Source organism: Xiphophorus maculatus, chromosome 12 (assembly GCF_002775205.1).
Source record: "Xiphophorus maculatus strain JP 163 A chromosome 12, X_maculatus-5.0-male, whole genome shotgun sequence".
In the NCBI taxonomy this organism is placed as follows: domain Eukaryota; kingdom Metazoa; phylum Chordata; class Actinopteri; order Cyprinodontiformes; family Poeciliidae; genus Xiphophorus; species Xiphophorus maculatus.
The window spans coordinates 21,721,367-21,743,987 of NC_036454.1; the positions used below are offsets into that span (position 1 = coordinate 21,721,367).

Sequence of the window (22,621 nt, forward strand, 5' to 3'; positions counted from 1 at the left end):
TGCACTGAGTAAATAGCTCTGATTCACACCCACTTCAACTGAGAGTTATTTCTATCCAAACAACACAACTTAATCGTGTAGAAGTTCAAGAGTGTTTGTACACATCTTGGTACATTATTATAGTAAGAGCATTTACCACTTGTAGTTAAAAAGGATTTCAAGTGGTATCCTTAGCCAAATAGATGTGATAGGTGAATATATACAAGTTGCATTGTTTCACTCACAACAACATGGTTTTTAGTGTTTATTTCTGTTCATGTTCCTGAATACAAGTAGGATAAGTTAGGAAAAATAGTCATCCCAGTATGAAAACAGCCTTAAACAAACAAACAAAAAAAACAGCCTGTCTGTGTCCTTCTTGACCTCAGTCATTTGAAGTCAGTTATTTGTGTAGTACTAAACTACATTAATGTGAAAATCTATACATTCTGCCTTTTGTTGACTTTAGTGACATTAGATGAAAATGAGTTTTACCCCCCTGGTTTAGAGAAAAGTATTTTCACATGTCAGAATGAAAAAGTCTGGAAAGGTCAGAGCTAAAATCAATAAAAATCTGATTGATTTTCAGAAGGTCTATAATATATTTTTTTTATTGTCTAAGATAAAAAATCCCCCCCAAAAATAATACTTTCACACTGTGGTTTTAGAGTGACAAAATGTGGAAAAATTCAAGGGGAATAACAGTTTTTTGCATAGATCAGTTTGCCTACATAAACAGGGGATGGATGTGTGTCTCTTCACATATTTGGAAACAAGTAAAAAAGAAAAGAAAACAAAAAAAAAACACTGAAATGATTACATTAGTTACCTGTGCTGTTTGTCCTTCCACGATACATGTCATCGTAGGCCCTCCACTGCTCAGTTACCTGGTAGGCGTGGATAAATATAACCAGCACTGCAACCAAGCAGATGAGAGGCACCAACACCGCTGTGCAAAGAGCTGCATAGATGTTTGGGATGAAGCACCTAGAGAAGGGATACAGAAATATGTTAGTAATTGATTTTTACACTGTGTATTTCTTTTAAAAGATAGGACACACACATTAGGTATCAAGCGTGTGTTCAGCTTGAAATCACACATCACATGGTTTTTGTAGAGCTGTTTTTTAGCTCTTGTTCTCTTTCTCACTCTGTCTATTTTTGAAACTTTTCTTCATGTTTCATGAACAGGATTTTCTCAGTGAGACTTCTGAGCCTTCCTAAGACTTAAAGGATTATTGTTCAACGGCAGTGAAAGCAAAACATGTCCATTATTAACTCTGCTGAGCAACAAGGCCACCCCAGTGCTGCAAGTGGATAAACAAGGTCATTTGTTCTCCTTATTTAAGACTTAGACTAAAATCACAAAAAAAAATATCATGTATGTACTGAAAGCTGTTTAGAAAAGGGGTGATCAAAGATAAATCGAAATAATTTATTTATTATTAAGGTTTGATTCCAGCTGGTGTTTTGCCATATTCTTTCTCTGGCATGTGCTTCTTTGTCATTTTAAACATTTTCCTCTGGAAAATCCTTCATGCCCACATAAGAATTGAGCAGAGCTGAATGCTCATGTGATTTTTGTACTTTTTTTTTACAACAGAAACTAGTTTGGTGGGAGCAATTGAGCTGGTTCTGTAAAACAATTAGAGCTGTGCTAGCCAAAATACAACAAGGTATGCCAAATAAATCTGTGTGCCATACCCTCCCACAAATTCAGCTCTAATGGGAAATGGGTGTTAGTGCTGCTTGTTTTTATGAGGGGGGGACAGCCAGCTGTATTTGGAGACTGTTTAGGATTCCTATGTACATAACTCAGAGTTCAAGTTCAAAGTTGATGAAATGTACATTTATTATTGGCACCAAATGATCTGGCAACATTTTATTTGACTATAAAAGTAGTTCAAATTTGAACAAATAAGACAATAAAAGGACACAAAGAAACTTTAATGCCAAGAAGTAAGTACTGAAAAAAACTACTGGGTCTTTTGACCCAAATTCTGGGTTTATAATGAGACTAAATCTTGAGTAGTTTTCATCAAACATTGTGTTATAAATTTTGACCCAGTTTGACCCAACCTGATCAGACTTCAATTCCAAAAGAAAAAAATGATTGGGTTTAAAGATCACTACCGTATATTGCCAAAACTATTGAAACACTTGCCTTTGCATATTTGAGAATTACACTCAATTCTTAATAAAAAGGTTTTGACACAACAATTAACACCATTTGCAGCTAAAACAGCTTCAATTATTCTAGAATGGCTTTCTGCAAGATTTAAGACTATGTTTAAGGTCAGTTTGACCTTTCTTCACAGATAACACTGACAAAATCAAATGCTGATACTGCACAAAAAAATCTGACTTACAATTTGCTCCAATTCATCCCAAAAGGTGTTTTTTTTAGGTTTAGGTCAGGCCTTTGTGCACTAGTGCTCATTCATGGTAGAACTGAAAGGGCCAACCCCAAACTTTTCCCAAATATTCATTTCTTAGACAAAAAAGAAATGTCTAAAATATCTTGGTATACAGAAGCATCAGCGTTCCTTTCTCTGGAGCTGAGAGACCAACCACACGCCTGAAAACAGCTAGATGTCATAATATCCTCTGTCTCAAATTTCACACTTGGCCTTTTACAGTCAGGAAAGTGCAGTTTGCCTAGCAACTGTCAACCCAGGCAGTTGGATGGATTGCCAGACAGACGCATAATTTTTCACTCTAGAGAGTACATCTCCACCACTCTACAGTTCATGATCGCTTGCTTTACACAGCTACATCTAAAGCTTTGTATTACACTGCAGTTGGTGATAAAAGTTTTGGATACAGCTGCTTGAGCTTTTAAACGCATGCAATGAGCCTCTCCATAAACTGTTTTTAAATTAATCTGAAGCTAGCAACTTTGATGGTGACCTTTGCACCCTCAGTAATTTTATGTGCCCGACCACTTCGGGCTCGGCTGCTGTCGTTCCCAATCTGTCACTTACCACTAACAGTGAACTGGAGCATTAAGTGATGAGGAAATTTTATGACTGGGCAGATGAGTCATTCATTTTAAGACAAATAGAACATGTTTAGTCATTTGAGAATTACATTCCACTCTTAATGAAAAGGTTTTGACAGATTTAACACCATTTGCAGTTAAAACAGCTTCAGTTCTTCTACAATGGCTTTCTGTGAGATGTTTATGGTAATTTTGACTTTTCTTCAAGGATAACACTTTTAAAGTCAAATGCTGATTTTGCACAACCCTAAACCTTTCCTTCTTGACTTACAATCTGCTCTAATTCATCCCAAAAAGTGTTTTGTTTTAGGTCAGGGCTTAAGACAAATAATGCATGCTTTGTCATTGAGGTTATGGGTTGTGATTTTTTTTTTCTTTTTTATATGTTTATTGGCTCTAGTGGCCTTTATATGAGAGGGGTTAGACAGAAAAGTGGATCATGAGAGAGGGGGAAGGTTATCAGGCCGGGACTTAAACCTGTGACTGCTGTGTGGAAGACTAGGCCTTAGTCTTCCACACAGCAGTCACAGGTTTGTGCATGGGTTGTTCTTTACCACTGTGCCACTGCAGCCTTAATATTAAGTATTGAAATCACTTTTATATAAGTGCTTTATGTTAAAATTCTACAGAATAATGAAGAAAACCCATAGGACAACCAGGCAGTGTTAAACAAACCCCAGCATGGATTGGTCTATACAAAGTTGCCCAATAAATAATTTCAAACAAGTTCTGCAAATTAAATACTGTCAGTGGATTTTTGAACATAGCTTCTTTAATTGTCTATATAACCTAAGAAAAAAAAAAAAAGGTATTCGCTTCTCTTTTTAAAGCTGTAGTTAATTTATGTGAAGCCCGTTGTACTTTCACCCTTCTGGGACTTAGGGAGGGTTTGGAGACAAGGATGACGTTTCATCTCTATTTTCAAAGTTTCAAAGGTCTTGTTAACATCCTACGTATTTCAATGCTGCTGTAAAAGAAACAACATGATCCACAATCAGTTTCATTCACTTCATGTGTGTCTTACTAAGACTTAACAACTCCTCTCCCTCCCAGATACAATTACTTTGAAAACACCTCTGTGACGTAGAATCTGAGCTCAAGGCTTGTTTGTACGCAGACAGGGTGAAACCGAGACAGCTGTGTTGGTGAGGAAACAAGAGGCAACCTATTTACTCTGATCAGGAGTAAAAGAGACGGGTGAATGAATGTAAAAGCTCCTTCAAATAGGAGGGTATGCTCTCCAGGGGAAACTGAATACCCTCCACTGTGTCCTAAAATCCCTCATGTGTGCCCTTACTGTCTCACACCCAGCCACAGGAAACACACTCCCTCACTCGATCCCAATGATAACAACCCCACCTAAGACCACCGGCCAGTTTAAGGATGTGATTCAAAGTTTCAGACTTCATCAGCGCTGAGCTCTACCCATCCTGCATGCTTGCTCACATATGAAGCACATGAAAAATGAAGACCGACCCATAGGTAAACAGACACACCCATCAAAGAGACTTTGTATGAGTTTTTACAAAATGATTTAATCCGTTATTTAAAACTATAAGTAGACAGGAAGTGATTTCAGGAAAAAAAAAAATCCACCTCCAAGGTAAAGAGTCGGGTTTCTGTGTGGCGCGATGAATGCAAACACTGAGACTCATTTCCTAAATCATTCAGCTGATTGGACGAGAGGCCTCCTCATATGACGTCACTGACTCAGGTGCTTTCCTTTCACTCTGAAACAGAGTTTCCCCTCCGAGCAAATAGAAAACTGCTGTCAGCCCGCATGAGTCAGAGAAGTACTAAAAAGGACACTTGAGTATGCTCTTCAAAGACTGACATGGAGTAGGATTATTTAGATTTTTCTGTTGTTGGTTCAAAACAATATCTTAGAATCAGTCAGAAGTTTGCTTTCTTGCACAATAACAATGCAAGTCAGATTAATTTGGGATCTTAGGAAGCTTTCGAATTGTTATTTTTCCAGGGTTGATTGGAAAAACAACCCTGGATTGACCCGGTTCACAGCCTGAGAAAACAGTTCAGGAAGACAGATGAAAGGAATACCAAAATACAACTTCGATAAGTTTTTTTAATTCAGAAAATTTCTGGACCTTCAAGGTCAGGTTGACCGTGAGAGACTGAAGAATGAAGATGAGATGTACTGATAAGAGTGGTCCAATATCCTGAAACCTACAGATACTGTAGCTCCAAATGACAGGTGTAAAATTCCCTGAAATTGTTTTATGATCAAAAACAAACAACTTCAACAAAAGAAGGAGCTCAAATGCATTATAAAAAGCCCGACATTAATTTTTACACTCATTCTGAGTGGTATTCTGCATGCATTTAAATAAATGTTCAACTTACACATCTCCATGCACCAGTCCATATGCAGCATGAATGGTCCACCCAAAGCCACCGAGCAAAACAATAACCAGGACGATGATGACTAAGGCAGGAAGTCCCCAGCCTAGGAGGAAGTAGAGCAGGTAGCGCCGCTCTGTGTGCTCATCATTCATCACCAGCACTTGCCAGAAGTTCACAGCCTGAGAAAACAGTTCAAGAAAACAGATGATTTACTGGAAAGGAATACCAAAATACAAGCACAAATAACTGTGAATGAAAAAAAGTCCTAATGTAGCAAAAAAAAAAAAAAAAAGAAAGAAATACAACCTTAACAGATCGGAAAATGATGATCTCACCTCGATTTTTCAAGGCTTTTTCTGTTTTTTCTGCTTGTGAATACATAGAAAGTGATAGTTTACATCACACCCAAAATAGCTGTGTTTGCTTTGTAATTTAACTGGGTTTTACTGTCCATCCGTCTGACATGCTAAGCCTTGCACTGTTACATAATCAGACTTTCTGACCACCTGTCTTGCAAAGCAGACACAATGTCTTCTACCTGCAGGAAGACTTCAGCAGCTTTTGGTCCAGATGGACAAGAACAGAGAGCCGAGATTAATTTTACTTCAGGCATATATAATATACAAACAGCTATAAATGACTGGTGATGATCTGTTTGCGAACACTCAGATATGACATTTGCGCACAGGGAAATGTGATGCAACAAACGACAGCAAGATTTAATCCTTAAAGTAACTGATAATGCTCTCTCCACCATGTTGTATGACCACTAACAAAACCGACGTGTCTGCAGAAACCTCTCAGAATAAACACAAGGCAGATAGAAAGGTTGTGTAACAATCTGACTGCAGTGTAATGACACAGGAGAGCGGAGCCATTCAGATCCAAGAACTTTATGTTCCTTGGCTGTGAGCAGAGTGGAGAGAGAGAGAGGGGATTACAGGTAACTTTGTGCTGAGTTGTTGCCACTGCAGAGGCTGCATCACTCATCGACTGTTGATGCAAAGGATTGTGTGGCTTGGGATGCAGATTAGCAGGCTGATTGACTGAGATCAGTTTATGTTTGCCATAAACTGGGAATATGGAGTTATCTTGCAGTTTAAATCTAAATATTCAGTGCTGGAGAATGAAACACCAGATTACCATCAGAACTGATCAGGTTTTCACTTTTAGGGGAACTTCCAAGTGTCCCCTAATCATTCTTGAAAGGTTTCCACTGAAATCCACTTAAATAATGAAGGTACCAAATTGGTTGAAGATTAAATTGCTGCCACCACCATGTTTCACCACTGGGTTGGTGTGTTCCACCACACATATCGTGAATGGAGACCAAAATGTTGATCCTCATCAGACGAGGGCACCCTACGTCTTTCCATCTTACCCCTCTTCTATAAATGTGAGGAGAGTTTGAAAAGTAGTTGAGCTGTGGATCTGTGCAGCTCCTCCAGAGTTACCATGAGTTCTTACATCAAAAGTAGTTTGAAACATTGTAAAATGTAAAAAAAAAAGAACATTATGAATACTTTTGGAAGGTACTAAATGAACTGAATGTGGCGCCTCTTGCCCACTGTTTTAATCAAATATGTTCACCTGCTGATAACATATTCACAGGCATTGTGTACAAAGCTGTAAAACTAGTACCTCAGGTACTTGTTTGACTTTCAATCTGGCACGCTGAGAAATGAAAAACACATACTGTAGGCGAGCCTGCAGGGCTTCTCTCTGCAGCTGAAATACTTGTGTTGTTATAAAACATTATGCAGTAACCTGAGCTCCTCTCCTGACGCCTCTGCGGTCTACAAACTGCATTTGTGGACACAGATTTAATTTCTGTCATCGTGCCAAGGTGCATTCTTCTGAACTGATACTGGACATGCAGATACCCACATACACACAGTCTGCTGCTATTGATTCAAGACTTTTTCGGGGGTGTAACATTTGTTGATGGTGCTGAATCATTTCAGTCACTTATCTGAAAGCAACAACCTAATAGGTGGGGGGAAATGAGCGGCGAGCGCTAACTGGGGCTGATAAAGAGGTCAATTGGGTTTTAGCATTGCATGTTAATGAAAACTAGTGTCTGCAGGGCTTATCTTCTCAGCCAGTGTATTTACTGACAGTACAAATACGACCCGAGATGCTTCTAGGCTGCTGAATAAAAACTCAAAATCTAAAATAATTGTTGCCAAGCAACACTTCTCCTCATACTTGAACCAAGCCCTGTCTGGGCTAAATGTTAGCTTATAAACCTTCCCACCGATCTAGATCAGCTCTGTTACCATATTAATGAGAACCATGTGTGTCTAAAAACCTGTTTGTCAGACGCAGCCCATTTCATTTTGTTTTCATTTATGAAAGCTTCCAAAATCAGTCTGTGAACAAGCAGGCATGAAAAACATTAAGCAGGTTCTGCATGTCGACATTGCAATGAACCAGTATTACACTGTTGCTTTAGTCTGTTCCCTTCAGATGGTTCTGGAGTTAATCTCATAACACTCCACCAATAACACATATGTCTTAGATATGTGTAAATAACTACATTCAGTTCCAACTAAATAGAGTTATTTACCTTGTCAAAACAAGGTGAATGACTATCCATCTATATATATACAGTATATGTGTGTTTCTAGCACATAAACATAAACTGAGAAAAGAAAACAATGAGCCCAATGAGTTGATTCAATGGCTACTAATAAAACTCACTTCTGTAGAAGCATCATAACATTAAGTTACCTGGTTTTGTTTTATTGTTGTTTTTGTGTTTATTCGGCTTTACAAAGCCCTGGAGATTTGGACTCTGTTACAAAATTCTCAGCATTTCATTTATTTTGTTCAGCTTACAGGATATTGTATTTATGTTTTACCTGTATGAGCATCCAGAAAAACTGACTCAGATGGAAATAGTGGCAGAATAGCGCCACAGTAGCACAGCTGTCATCTGAAAATACTGGACCACGGAAAGCTGACACCAGAAAGCATATCTGCAGAAAAAAAACAGATAGACACATTAGCAAATCCAAACCTTTCATTCCTTAATTAAAAGAAAACCACCTAGATTTTCTTTTTTGGGAGGATTTGTGTCTTTTGGGAACAAATTTCTCATTTTGACTGAAACTCCTCACACTGTCAGAAAAATATTTCATGGTTATACTATGATGTTTGTTTTACACATTATTAAAGCATTAACATAATTAAGAAACAAACAAACAAAAAAGAATCTGCTGAACAGAAATCCTTTTCTGCCAACTTGTTATCACACAAATCTAAAAATATATTTTTCATGACCTCCCACACTGATGTGCATGCACGTCTTGGAAGTGGACTGCTTCCATGCTGTGTTAGAAAAACACAGAATAAACACATCACTGTATGCAAGAGAGAAATACATTAAAAAAGAAGAGTTATGGGTCAAGGTGAAACCTTGTTTACATTAGAGGCAAAATCTTTGAGGAAAACTCAGGAGGGCAGCAGGAAATGCTGCTGCTCAGCTGTCTGTCACAGAGCTTCATTCACTCATGGAGTAAATGCAGTCAGGCAGTTGTTACATAACGGACCGCCTGTTGGCTCATCGCCTGCTCAGCGGAGCAGAATGAGCATGAATGGAAGACAGCAGCAACAGGGGAGTTTGTTAACTTCTTACTAATGTAAGACTGAGTTTTCCCCAGTTCTGTGTTTTACCTGTTTTTAGCCAAACAGTATTTAAATAACCCCATTTGTGCCTGGTTATGCAAGAACAAACACCAAGTTTTTCTTTTAAAATGCAAATTGCTTCTGTTTTTACTGACATCTTTTTACATTTTGCGTTTTGCAAGACATTTCTGAGAACCCTAAATGATTACCCAACGTCACCTTTCGTAAAACCTTTGCATGCACCTTATAATTAAGTGGAAGTGTAAAGAACTGTCCCTATGTTTTTAATCCCTTAAAAAACTCCTGAGTCAGCTTCCTGTGCATGTTCCAAGCTGTGCCTGGAGGATGTGAGTGGGAGGAATAGCACAGGACGGGAACTCGTGACTGAACAGCCTGGAGTTGTGCCTAGTGGAGAGGCTAGCCAGGTATGCTATGGGAACAAACGTTGTGCAATGACAGACTATGTTTGTTGGCACAGACGGGTAATTTCGCAGAAGAAAAATTGTGACACGCAACTATTCCAAAAGAAAACCAATAAAAAAACGAAAGTAATCTCCAGCAAAACACGTTATACATAAATGATGTAACATTTTACCACATTTTGATCTGAGGATTTAGCACTGGACTGCCTTCAATAAGTACATGTGACAAAGTGTTGATTTCAGAAGGCACGACTCATTCCTACAATTTAAAAACCTTTTACTGAAATTCCACAGAGTAGCAAACTGTTGCTATGTGCTGCTGGTCAGCTGGCTGAAAAAAGGGTACAGCTTATAGGAGAAAGACTAATTTGGCCATTTGAAATTGCTTCCCTTCCTGATGCAAAACTAAAAGAAGGCCACCCGACACTTTTAAGTGATGATGTTTCAGAATAACAGAATGTTAAGAGCAGCCTGTCTGCTCAGCAGCTTGGTTACTGGAGCAGACAGCCCATGTAATTAACTGGGCTGTCATTTTGTTTTGCTATGAAGAGTAAAAGTACATAATATAACGATTTTATGTGAAAAATTTATAGTAATTTAACAGGTGTTTATTTTTTGCTTAGGTCAATTTATCTAAGTTATTTAATTAAAAATAAAAATATTAAAAGTTACATGTTGCATAAAAATGCATTAATGTCATTTATGACAGCAGTATGATGTTTATTGAGTTCTAAAGAAAAACAAGTTTATATTTCTTGACTTGTATTTTTGTCAAATTGAGAGAACAAAATAAGAAACTTTTGGGTCACAATCATGCAATGAAAAAGTGTTTTTAAACCATTGTGAAAGAAAAAAAACACATATAAAACCCATTTTTTATGTACGCATTAACAGAAAGTCTAAGTCTTAATGTAGGTATAAAAGTGCAGAGAGACAGACTTTTTTCTTGCATACTGATTCTTTGAACCTTTTTAGGTTACTGTTTCATTATTAGCATATGAAAAGCAAAAACTGCAGGAGTAAAGCTTCGTCTATTTGTATGTTAGCGGTGCAGCTCATGCACTTGTTGCCGGATTCCTGGTGAAGAGAGAAAAGATGTTCAAGGCATTGTACCTCTAATGTCACAGAGCTGGAACTGACATGGATATGTCCCTTGTTTACGTGTATTAGCTGCAGCTACTGAGTAGATAAGAGGCTCATGGTAATAATGGTTTCATCCATTGTGAAAAAAAACCCAATACATAAGTACATGCATGCTGGTGTTATAGAAATAGCAACCTCCTACTGAGGTGGAGGTAGAGGGGAAGGGTCAGGGGTCACAGGTGCAGATGTAAAACTTCTCATGTGCATGTCTGCTGCTTCTTTACTTTGTTTCACCAGGAGTCGACCCGTCTATACCCTCGGGCTGCAGACTTTCTCAAAGCACACCCTGGAAAATGGTGCTGCGTGTTTGCCTGCAAGTTCTCTGATAACAGGAAATGCTAAATATGGGCAGTACTTCAACTTCTGGTAATGTATGACTGTGATGTAAGATTGAAATCTAAGGCACGCAGCACATTTCGGAAAATATGAAACTGAAAATGTGAAACTGTGTCCTTTCCCAGCTGGGAGGTGGATGAAAATGTACTTGTGGGTTTGTAGTTGCTCTAATTGCTCTATTTTTGGATTAAACGAAATTAGAGAGCTTAGAACTTAATGAGAGTTCAAAGTTCAAAATATAATTTCATACCCTAACTATGACCTTTCTATGTCCACACTTTTCAGATCCACTAAATAATTATGTATTACATGTTCTATTACATAAAAGCTAATCTGTGTTTGAAATGGGATGAAATGCTCAAACCACTGGACATATTGCTCTGTTATACCGAACAAACAATATTAACACGACTTCCTAAAATTTACATCAAATATTTGCCAGTAAAGATACTGATGGAAAGCAAACAAAGTTTAAGATGCAACAGAATGAGGCATTACTACAGAAAAAGAGATTTCTTTATTCATTTTCTTCATTGCTAACACTAACAACAGTACTTTGACAAAACGCTAACTCAGGAAACTTTTTTTTTTTTTTTACTTTACAATACCCCATAGGCGGTCTATTTACTGTGGTTGGCATATTTGTTGTGGCTACTAAATAATTTAGCCTAACTTTAGACAGAATTTATTTGGATTTTAATTCGATAACTGGGTCTGAAAGACAAATAAATGCCTTTTCTAAACCAAATGTCTTAATTGATGCAGGAGGTGGAAACAAATAAACAAAACACAAAACACTTTGCATGAAATGTATTGCCAGAAGAAACAGTTCAGCAAACCTTGATCAGACACTAATAATTAAGAGGAACACTAACGCTAAACCTTTGCGAAAGAAAAAATAATGATCAGAAGTTATTTTCTGCTGCTTAGTTGCAGCTCTTCTCCCTCGTGGTGAATTGTGGGGCTGATCAATAGGCTTACGCTCATGCAAAGTGTACTAGTGTAGCTAAAAATAGCATAAACCCGATGCATTACATCACTGAGGGAGTAGGGGTCTGAACCATCTGCCTGCATATCCATCCGAGCCATTCCAAGATACTTCCTGCTTCCTTTTCCACTGCAAAGACTTTTACCTTGCCTTCTTTATCCCACTTTTTTTTTCTGGTATCCCACCTACTCCATCTTTACATCTCATCTCCCCTCCTCCTCTTTCCCCTCATTTCTCCTTCACCTCCCCCTTCTTTCTAACAGCTACCGGTTTGATCTAGCTGGCTCCAGCATCAGCCAGCACCCAGGGTGTTTTCTTCTGTCTTTGTGAAGATTTGAGAAAGAGAAGCTAAATGTATGCTTTTCTTATTCTGGTATTCTTCGTCTAATCACTGGACATTGGTGAAACACAATCTCTCCCAACAAAATTCTAATTTTGACAATCCTTGGCAAGTATTACAAAGAGAGCCTTGCAAACAATTCAAAATTGTTCCACATTTGTTTATATTACAGCTGCAAGTCTTTGGGAGTACATCCAAACGAGATTCGTGCATCTAAAGACTGATTTATTTTTTTGTAGATTATTCTTTGCCAAACAGCCCAAACTTAGCGAATTGGATGGAGAATATCTGCGATCAACAACTTTGAAGTCTTGCCATAGATTTAAGTCCGAACGTTGACTGCAACACTTGAATACACTGTGATCTAAACTATTCTTTTATGCCTCACTGTTCTTCTAAAGGGTGACACTCCACCTGTCTCAAACCTTTAGGCGTCTCATCCAGGTTTTCTTCAATTGCCCTGTGTTTAACTCCACATATAGTCTCATCAACTTCGATCAGCTTCTGTGTCCCTGCTGGAAAAAAAAAGCATTCCCACAACATGTTTTCCCCACCCTATTTTACCATGGGGGCAGTGTACAGTGTGAGTATTCTGTCGCAAATACAGCCAATGTAGGCCGGAAAGTTTAATTGTAGTCTCACACAACAAGAGCACCTTCTCCACACGTGCCACGTCTGCTCAATTGTTTGGTGTATTTAGGTGAGTCAGAATATATGGGGCAGAATATGTTTATTTTCCCATGCATGTGGCGAAACAGTTGCACGCCTGGATTAATAGTTATATACCATAATCTGTGCATATGCAAGTGTTATGCAGCAGTTGTATAAGACAGAAGAACTAAAGTTCAAAGGTGTTTTGTGTTGAATCTTGCATTGAGCCACAGATGCTGAACTAGCTGTTGGCAGATAAATATCCACTCCCCTGTGGTCTGTTTTACCTCCAAACAAGCACTGCACCTCCACTTGCTTATGCGAGTACACACACAGCAGGAGTGGAACAATGTGTCTGTGGTCCAGCGTGCAACGCTGCGGGATGATGTCTAGAACCTTCACCTCGGTTCTGGGAACAACTGATATACTTCTCGAACAAATTGGAGGCTATGAGCCGGAAGGTTCCTCTGTGATCTTGTGTGACACAGCAAAAAGAGGGTCAAAACAGATGAGAAGCTGTCAGCAAGTTCACCATGTCTTTGGTGGAAAATACTTCTATTTTAGGACATTCACAAATCTTGACGAATCCCAGTTGTTGTTTTTTTTTGCAATGCATTCTATTATAGATTGCATATTTCAAAAAGTACATAGCATAGTGGGCACTCCACTGTTATTTTTGTTGTGACCCAACCATTTGTTGTAATGCACGCTTCTAGATGCCAGTGGCAACACTCACTCCTCCATATGCACACTCCAAGCGGAGCCACCCACATGAAGCACATTTAGCTGCATTCCAGAAGGCCTCCTCTTTCTCCTAGTCCAACAGTCAACGTGTAGCCTGCCTGATTTTCCATCACACCAAGACCACTGTTGAGAAGCCTCTAGAATTTCCTTCCTCAACATCTGTAGGGAAGCAAACTGAGATCTCTTTGCAACACAAACCCACGCGGACAGATTCGTGTGCATCTGCACAGCTGTAAAAACAATGTAAGCAGCTGTTCAAGGTCAACTCCTTGAACATACACACTCAGCGGGTCTGCTTTGGCCTTCCGCAGACTTCTGTGGGTAAGTGTCTACCTCAGCTGGGGCTGGTACTGTAAGCACGACTCCTTTGTGATGCGTGGACCTTTCTCCCTTAATTCCCAATCAGGAGCAGGGATTTGTCTTCTAAAACCATTCCTATCACTTCAGCCTTTTCACATTTGTCATGAAACACTGAACTGACTTCTTACAACATGAAGTCGCATAGGTTTGATGTAGGCATATCAGAGGAAGGGAAGTTAAAAACAAATGCACGACAGATACTTAGGGTTTTCATTTGATGAAGAACTGTATACCATTTGAACTTCACTTCCCCATTATGCACTACTTTGTGTTGAACTATGACATAAAACACAGATAAAACACAGCGATGTTTGTCGATGTAATGTGACAAACAGCAAAGGGTGTGAATACTTTTACAAGGTGCTATGAAATACAACATCAATTGTATCCACTCTAAGATGCTTTTATTATGATAGCGATATGTGAGTGAAATCAGAAGTTAGAAATCCTTTGGCTTGTGGGTGACTTTTACAAAAGTCTGTTAAAGAAGCAACAACTATCAACAGGCAATCTATACGGGACACATCTATTATCATCTGTCAGTAGGAGGCTTTGAAGCCAAACGGTTACTGAGCTGTGTGATTTAGATTTAATTAGTACTGGCGCTGAGCAGAAATGCCATGAGCCCCATAAAAGCCTGCCTTCTTTTTCTTCAGCAGGCTTAGACTCAGTGAACAAGTCGATTGAAAGACTAAATTAACTATCAACTATTTGAGAATTTTTGTTTTACCCGCTTAAATTCATTTAGTAATTTTTTTTTTCTTACCAGGGAAATTTGCTGATATAAGGTCAGTTTGTCAAGGTTTACTCTCCACAGGTGCATTTATTCACACAACAAAACCCGCAGCAGTTGATTTGTGCAATTTTTTATCCATGTAGTTATTTCCAAGTCTGTGCCAAAAAGGGTTTAGTCATAAAACAAGCAGCTCTCAGGGCAATCATTGATCAGCCACTTCATTCACAGCTGCTGTAGTTGGACTTTAGTCATAGAGCTACAGTGACCCCTACAGGCTACTTTTGAAAAGAGTTTGCAAATATGATTTAGATATGCGAGTAAAAGTTTGAAAGGCTGATTTAAATGACTGAGCATTTGCACATATCAATTTGCAAAAGCAGTTTGCCCAGTCATTAATCTATTTTGGCACTGATTTCTGATAACGTTGAAAACAGCTGTGTGTGAATAGACTGACTTGATTGTGACGGAGCGTAAATGTACGATGTGTCCATGCTTGTTATGACTTGTCTGAATTCTGAGTTTTCCAGTGAATACACTGAGCATCACTTTAAAGCTGCAGCACGTAACTTTAATAAAACAATGTTATTTTTAAATATTTAAAAAAAAACTATTACATAGTTTCCTGACAGTAAACTGTCCTGATACTTTTCAGACAGATAATTTGTAAAAAATAAATAAATAAATAAAAAATTCTCCTCTGCCTCCTGCCTGTGGTCCTAATGCCATCTGCAGAAATATGCTTCCAGTCAAAAACAACCAATCAGACTCAGGAGGCGGGTCTTAGCACTGTCAATGTTGCTCATGTATATAGTGCTCAAAAATTACTCTCTGCTATCCTACAGCTTCTTCCTCACAGCAGAGCCTACCATGAAGGCTCAGGTTATTTAGCATGGCCACTTATACTGGCAGATAAACAGTTTTCCAGTAACGGTAAGTTGCTTCTCCGTCCAAAGCACAGCTGCAGCGCATACACAAGCACGATTGCCAGAGCTAAGACCCTCCTCCTGTATCTGATTGGTGATTTCTAATTGGTTGAACTTCATGGAGGAAGCATGGGAGCTCAATTTTTTCACAGATTATCTGTCTCGATATACTGCCATGACATAGTGACAGTTCTAATAAATATGTAAAAAATATATTTTTTATAAAAGTTGCATACTGCAGCTTTAAACTCCAAATACCAAATCAAGCTCATGAACAGAAACTGTAAACAAAGAGTTTAAGGCCAGTCTAAACAAAGTGGAGTCATTACAGATACAGCTATCTTAGATTACACTGAAAGATGTTTCCTTCCTGTATTTAAGACTTCCTGATTCACTGAGGAAGTTGGCGGCTCTCGATTTTCTATTTTAGGTCATAGAGACAGTCCTCCTAAATCCACAAGTACAATTTCACTTCCTCTTTTTTTTTAGAAATGCGTCAAACTTGCTATCTCACTTCCATAGCTTTAAGCTTTCTATTCAGTTGCATTTAAAGAACTGCCCATTTTAACAATGAACCAGAAAAAAACAATACCGTATTATTACAAGTGATACAAGAACTTCAAAACATTCTGCTTGGCTTCATTTGTAAAGCTGCTGCACAACCTCACGTCCAAGGTGGCAACACCGGTGACCTCAACAAGTTCATGGTAAACATTTGTGAAAACCTGCAAAGTTCAGCCAACTCGGCACATGAAGCTCAGCCAAGACAAACTGGAACACCAAAAATAGAGCAGGACTTTGAGCGAGGCTCCCTGAATTCATTGACAGTATCACAGCAGTCCTGGTTCACCAGGTCTGTGACGAACTAAATGACTGCAGTCAGAAGAAAGGTCGATATTTCAATATTAATGACTGTCATTAATTAATACATTAAGCATATATTAGAAGATCCATTGGTATTTCTGATAATCTTTGTGTTTAGTGAACAAGACAACACAAGTGATCACGGATTTATATATGGGCCCATAATCTAAACACTCGAAAGTTATTGTCTTTAACTGCATTATACAGTCTCTTGCAAACACATTCACACCCCTTGAATTCTTCACATTTTGTCGCATTACAAACAAATACTTCAGTGTGTTTTAGAGGTAATTAAAGTAATAGATCAACACAAAGTATAGCTTATTGTGAAATGTTTTATCTATGTTGCTAAGATTGTATTTCTGCAGTACTCATCAGCAACTACATTCTTTTACATATAATTGATTTTATGTAATTTTTGGAACCTCAGTGCTTTGGTCAACATGGGACGGTTTAAGTGTGGATGGTTTTCAGTCCCACATCATGCAGCCACCACCAGTGTTTAACAGGAGGGATGGCATGATCACGGTAATGAGGGGTGTGTTGAGTCTGTAATGCACATATGTTTTTCATGTGTGCCAAAGGATACAATTTTAGCCTTATACATCTGACTACACTCACATACTTATGGTGAATGTATGTGAATGTGCTTCTCGACTGCTTCTCTGATTAACTTTCTCCTTTCATATAAGGCGGAAAGCTGTGTCTCATTAGGTTTCCATACTCCTTTCCTTTTTGAGTGATGGATTGAAAAGTGCTCTGTGAGATGTAAGAAGACTGGGATATTGTTTTATAACCTATCATCACTGCTTTAAACGTTTCCACAACTTTATCCCTGACCTGACATGTTTTGCTCCTTGGTCTTCATGATCCTGTTGCTAAGACTCATGACTGATGTTTTCAGACTTTCCACTTGTAATTTTGTGTGTAAAGCACCGTTGTAAAATAACTAAAGGGGCGTGAAAACTCTTGCAAAGCAATGTAGATTACGAATGAAAGGTCAAGTAATTATTGATGACATTTCATTTGGAAAGTTGTGAGACTCAGATCTTTCAATCATAACTTTAATGTAAGGTAAACTGTCTCTATTGCAACTGTTCGCTGATGATATGCAAGAGTTCATACGGTTTAGCTTAATATTTCAACAGCAGTGGGATAACAACTGCTGGACTCTCCTACGTCATGTGGAATTAGAGGAAAGTGTATTTATTTTAAGGGTCACCAGCTGTTAGGACAACACACATTTGGAAACCTCCAAATATGTAACTTCCAGAGTCCAGAGGGGTCAGAGTGTTTCAATCCTCCTGATGGTTTAAAGACCAATAAGACAACCCCAGTGAAGGCCTACATGCAGCTGATGGAAGGGGAGCATATATTCTTAGAAGTTGAATAGATAAATCACATGGATTATACACAAACAATAAAAAATATACTGTTTGCTTTAGTTCAGACCAGCAGCACCTGGAGACATAAGAGGAAAAGAGAATAGCACATGGTATAAATATACATATGTCAAAAGACAGCAAATAATCTAATGCAAAAAGCAAACATTAGAGAATTGTACAGAAAATAAAGGCATGGAAGGCCAAATGAAAAGGATTTGTGGTGCCCTTTAAAAGTATTTCCAACCCTTAAACTTTTTCTTGTGCTTTTTCCCCCAAATAAACATATGAAATGATTACTATGCATTTGTATTCAACCCGCTTGAGTCAATACTTTGTAGAACAGAATTCTGTGGCTTTTACAGCTGCAAGTCTTTTGGGGATTTGCACATTTAGAGGTTGAAGGTTTTGACCATTATTCTTTGTGAAATATTTACAAGCTGACCACATAAAATTCTAATAAAGTACATTGAAGTCTGATGCTGTAATGTGACAAAATGTGAAAAAATGATCAGGTATGAGTTTTTTTCATGAGGTGCTACACTTTGCAAAGTTCAGACTCCTATCTCAACAAAAGGGAGAACAAGCAACGTCAACAGCGAGGAACAAGTAGGAACAAGGATGGTGCTGCTGATCTCAACAGCGCTGGATCAGACTGTGAGCAGATCAAGTCAGGACAACACTAAGCACCTGGCGTGCAGCTATAGCTAGTGAGAGCGTAATGTGAGTCTCCCAGGAGGCCATCTTCACCTCTCCACTGTCTTGTCTGCACACACATGCAGTAATAAATGGTCCTGAGCTCTGATACTTTATACCCTTCCATCATCTGCCAGCCAACAGCTCAGCCTGACAGACACGAGAGACCTTAGTACCGCAAGGACATTTTGTTTTGTTTCGCTGGTAGTGCAGAAGGGAACCATTGATACATATCATGATGTAGTAAGGAGATTTTAGGGGAGGGCATAAAAAGCTGTACCTGTCCTTCCACCTTTTCTTATTCTTGATGCTTTACTTTTGTACAAGCATAGATTTGATCAAAATAACGAGGCTCTCTGATGTCAGCCGGAGATCTGATAAAACCCAGACACTCTAACTCGCTCTGTTTATGGATTTAAATGGATTTGGTCATGACAGGAACATATAAACATCCCTGTAAAGCGCACTTGATGCTTGTGTTTACCTCATTTTCTGAACAAAAATGGTAAAGCTCAGTCACTAACTTTCCCGTTTGATAGCTGTGCTCATCTTTCTGGATGAAATAGTAAACAAAAACTTTTAGCAGTCAAACAGCTTTTATATTTTGCTCAGGAAGGGATACTGACAGTGGCTAATGTTGCATAAGAGTGAAAGAGCCTGGTGTTGGGTTTGGCCATGCTTGGAGTCTGCAGATCAAACTTCTCAATGCTGGAGTCAGTTCAAAAACTAACAGGAAATCCTTAATAACAGGAAATAGGAGTCACTGAAACACCTCCCAGAAGCAGGAATAAAACACTGAAACCACTGGGGAAAACATTCACACACTACATGACGTGTGTGGCACTGTAATCACAATGGATGGAGTTTAAATTTTGTTTGGTTTGCAAGAGAGAGATACAGAGTAGATTTCCTTTCCCATAATAGCATTTTGTGGCTATACACCCACATTTCCATTTAATGTTTCATTGGCAGCTACAGACTGAAAGGTAAAGTGAGGTGCTGACAATAACACAAAATAAAAAAAAAAATTTTTGAACACTAAAACCTGTAAACCTATTCTGCTGTATTAGTAACACAAATAGACGAACCAGAATGGACCAGTTCATTGGCATTCAAGGTAAACATGTATAAAGAGTCTTAAAACAAATTCATTGTTTAGTCAGTGAAAGCATAATCTCACACTAAAAATGTAGAAAACCCCAAAGTATACTTTGAACACAATTATTTGATTGTGAAATAGATATTTTATGTTAAAAAATGCCTGCGACAGACTGGCGACCTGTCCAGGGTGTACCCCGCCTCTCGCCCGGAACGTGGCTGGAGATGGGCACCAGCAACCCTCCCGACCCCATTAGGGACAAGGGTGAACAGAAAATGGATGGATGGATGGATGTTAAAAAATGCATTTCATTAATTTGGAATATGCATCCCAATGAGGCTCATTTATCAATTGGTTCTGGAACATGAAAACCTTAAAGTGCATTAAATATACTTTACATTACGTCCACATTTCTTTTTTACAATGTGTTTCTAGTGATCTCATGTAATATTCTAATCTTAAATGGGTTTTCATTGGCTGCAGGTGGAAATCCATAATTAACAGAGGCTTGAAAACATCAGCTTGTGAATAACCAATCCAATATTAATTTAATATTTAACATAATTGAAATCTTTGAAATTCACGGACATTTTAGAGAACATCTGAGGAACTCAACAGGCTACGCTTTGGGGTTTTCAGCAAGGTAATCAAAAAGGAAAATAGAATAAAAAGTAAATATTACATTTCCAGTACATCACAAGTCTTAAAAGGCTGAATATTTTATCAAAAACATGACTTTAGCAGAAACCTTTTATTATGAATTAGTTTGTGGTTGATCATACTTTTCTGATTTAACATGTTTCATGCTAAAACCCTGATTGTTGTTGCACCAACATATTTGATATGTGGGATTAAGAACGTCATAAAGATTTACAGAAAACGAGAACATTTAACGTACACACTACATACAATTTACTCTGGAACCGATGTAACATAACTGATTCACAGATCGGTTTAATATTCTTCTGTCTCCATCTCTATAAGCGTTGTCATCTTCTGCTCTTGCTTGTATTCATACTTCTTATTATTTCCTAATAATAATCAACCCTGTAGCTCAAGGCCTGAGATGTTTCCTAACTCATCATTGGATAAGGTTGCGAAAGGCCATGCAAAATAAAAAGAGGACAATTTTATTTAAAAACTATTCAAAAATAATATAGAAGAACCCTCCAAGGGTTTTATTTCATCAAATTTCAAATGATTTAAACTCTTACGCTCTCAGAGAGAAAACGGATATAAATCCTGTTCCCTCTCTGTGGCTATAGCTGTTGGAGACATACAATAATCTTAATGACAGTTCAAATTTTTTCCACACACAGAGGACAGAGGCAGTGAATAACTCCAGTCACCACATAAGGAGAGGCCTCTTTGTCACAGGCAGGGCTGGAACAGAAGCTGACCGTTCAAACCAGGAGTAAAGTATTAACGAGGCCGAAGACCGGAAGTTCAAGAGACAGTGCTGTCATTGACTTCTTCTCTGTTATTTACATGCAGGGTCCTTTGCTTTCTTCACACTGGAAAATCAAGGCATAGTTCATAAACAAGAACTACAAAAACTGGACTATGATCCGGCAATGATAGGTTATTTAGACTAGTTGTGGTGGCAGAGTGAGAGCAGCAGCACAAACACTGTCACTTGGTGTCCTTCGAAATCTTTCTGCTTTGGTTTTGTTAACAGAATGAACCCAATGAGAAGCAAAACATGTTGGAAGTTTCTGCAGTGGAGCAATGCAGATAGACCTCTTGTTATTTCCAGAGACAAAAAAGCTCAACACTATTCAGACTCTTAGCAAATTTACCACATAGCTTCAGTGATCATTTCTCTAAACTGCACAGGATCTAAATTCAACATGGAAGCTCAAATAAATACAATACACTCTTACTAATATTTGAATAAATGGCCCTTAGCAAGCTGCAGTTGGATTATGAATTTCTGTAGCCATCAGCAAGTGTCTGTTATTGCAGGTGCAGCTCAGAGTGCTGCTACTGACAGAAAAGGGAGTTTATTAAAACTGCTTGGTTTCCTGGCATAGACTCTGCTTTTAAGCATTAAGCACTGCCCAAGTATATTCCATGAAAGGATCAGAGCATTACAAAGGTCCTCATTGAAGCTTAATAGTTTTATTTATAATTTTTCAAGTGTAAACCAGTGAAGTTGCTACACTTGGAGGTAGCTCATTATTAAATTCTACTTGGTTAGGGCACCAGTGTCACTGGCAGCAAAACGGGTCCTCAGAATGGTGCTTACACGATGGAAACCCTGTGGCACATGGTGATTCAAACCTTGCTTTCATTCTTGAGAACAGCAACAAAAGTCCTTCAGTGGTTTGCAGTTTATGGTTGTTCTTGAACATCCTGACCAATTTCTTTTCCGGGTGATTGTTTGGTTCATATGGTTCAGACCTGGACTACTTTGGGTGTTCCAGTAAAACAATCACCCTAAACACACATTAAAACTGGTTTTGAAATTGATAGACCAGGCTAACAATAAAATTGGAAACAACCTCATGGGAAAGCCTTTGTACTTAAAAGGCATGCCCATACTATGAAATCAAGCACGAACAATTCTGTCAAGCACAGCAGTCAAGTATAAAAGAAAAAAATCCAGCAAGAACTATGAGGATGGTTGATAGCAGCTAAAACGTTTATAGTAGAGGTGCCACTGGTGAAGATACTCTTAAGGAATAGAGGTAGGTACGACCATAACTTAAAACTTTTAACACATGCTCTTTAAAAAAAACATACTGTAAGTAATCACTGGATTATTGCTCTAATCTGAAAAACATTCAACTTTTAGACAATAATATTCATACAGATGAGTGTAGGGGGTAAAAATCTTCTGTCATTTTACGGAGATTTAAGGAAATCAAAGCATTTTTTATTTTTTCACCAGTTCAAGTTCACAAAATTTTACAAGCAAAAAAATAACCTATTCCAAAAATATAAAAATAAAACAAATCTGGAAG

The 22,621-nt window shown here is 38.3% G+C and overlaps 1 protein-coding gene across 3 annotated transcripts in view; it reads right to left on the reverse strand.

Moving 5' to 3' along the window:
* Positions 1-22,621, reverse strand: part of adgrv1 (adhesion G protein-coupled receptor V1) — a 118,600-nt gene that overhangs the window by 20,589 nt on the left and 75,390 nt on the right. For all 3 annotated transcript variants that reach the window (XM_023343662.1, XM_023343663.1, XM_023343661.1), the window contains 3 exons: positions 8,206-8,322; positions 5,342-5,520; positions 809-966 (listed from right to left, as the gene is read on the reverse strand). In XM_023343662.1, coding sequence (XP_023199430.1) covers positions 809-966; positions 5,342-5,520; positions 8,206-8,322 — 454 coding nt within the window. The remainder of the gene's footprint in view (positions 1-808; positions 967-5,341; positions 5,521-8,205; positions 8,323-22,621) is intronic.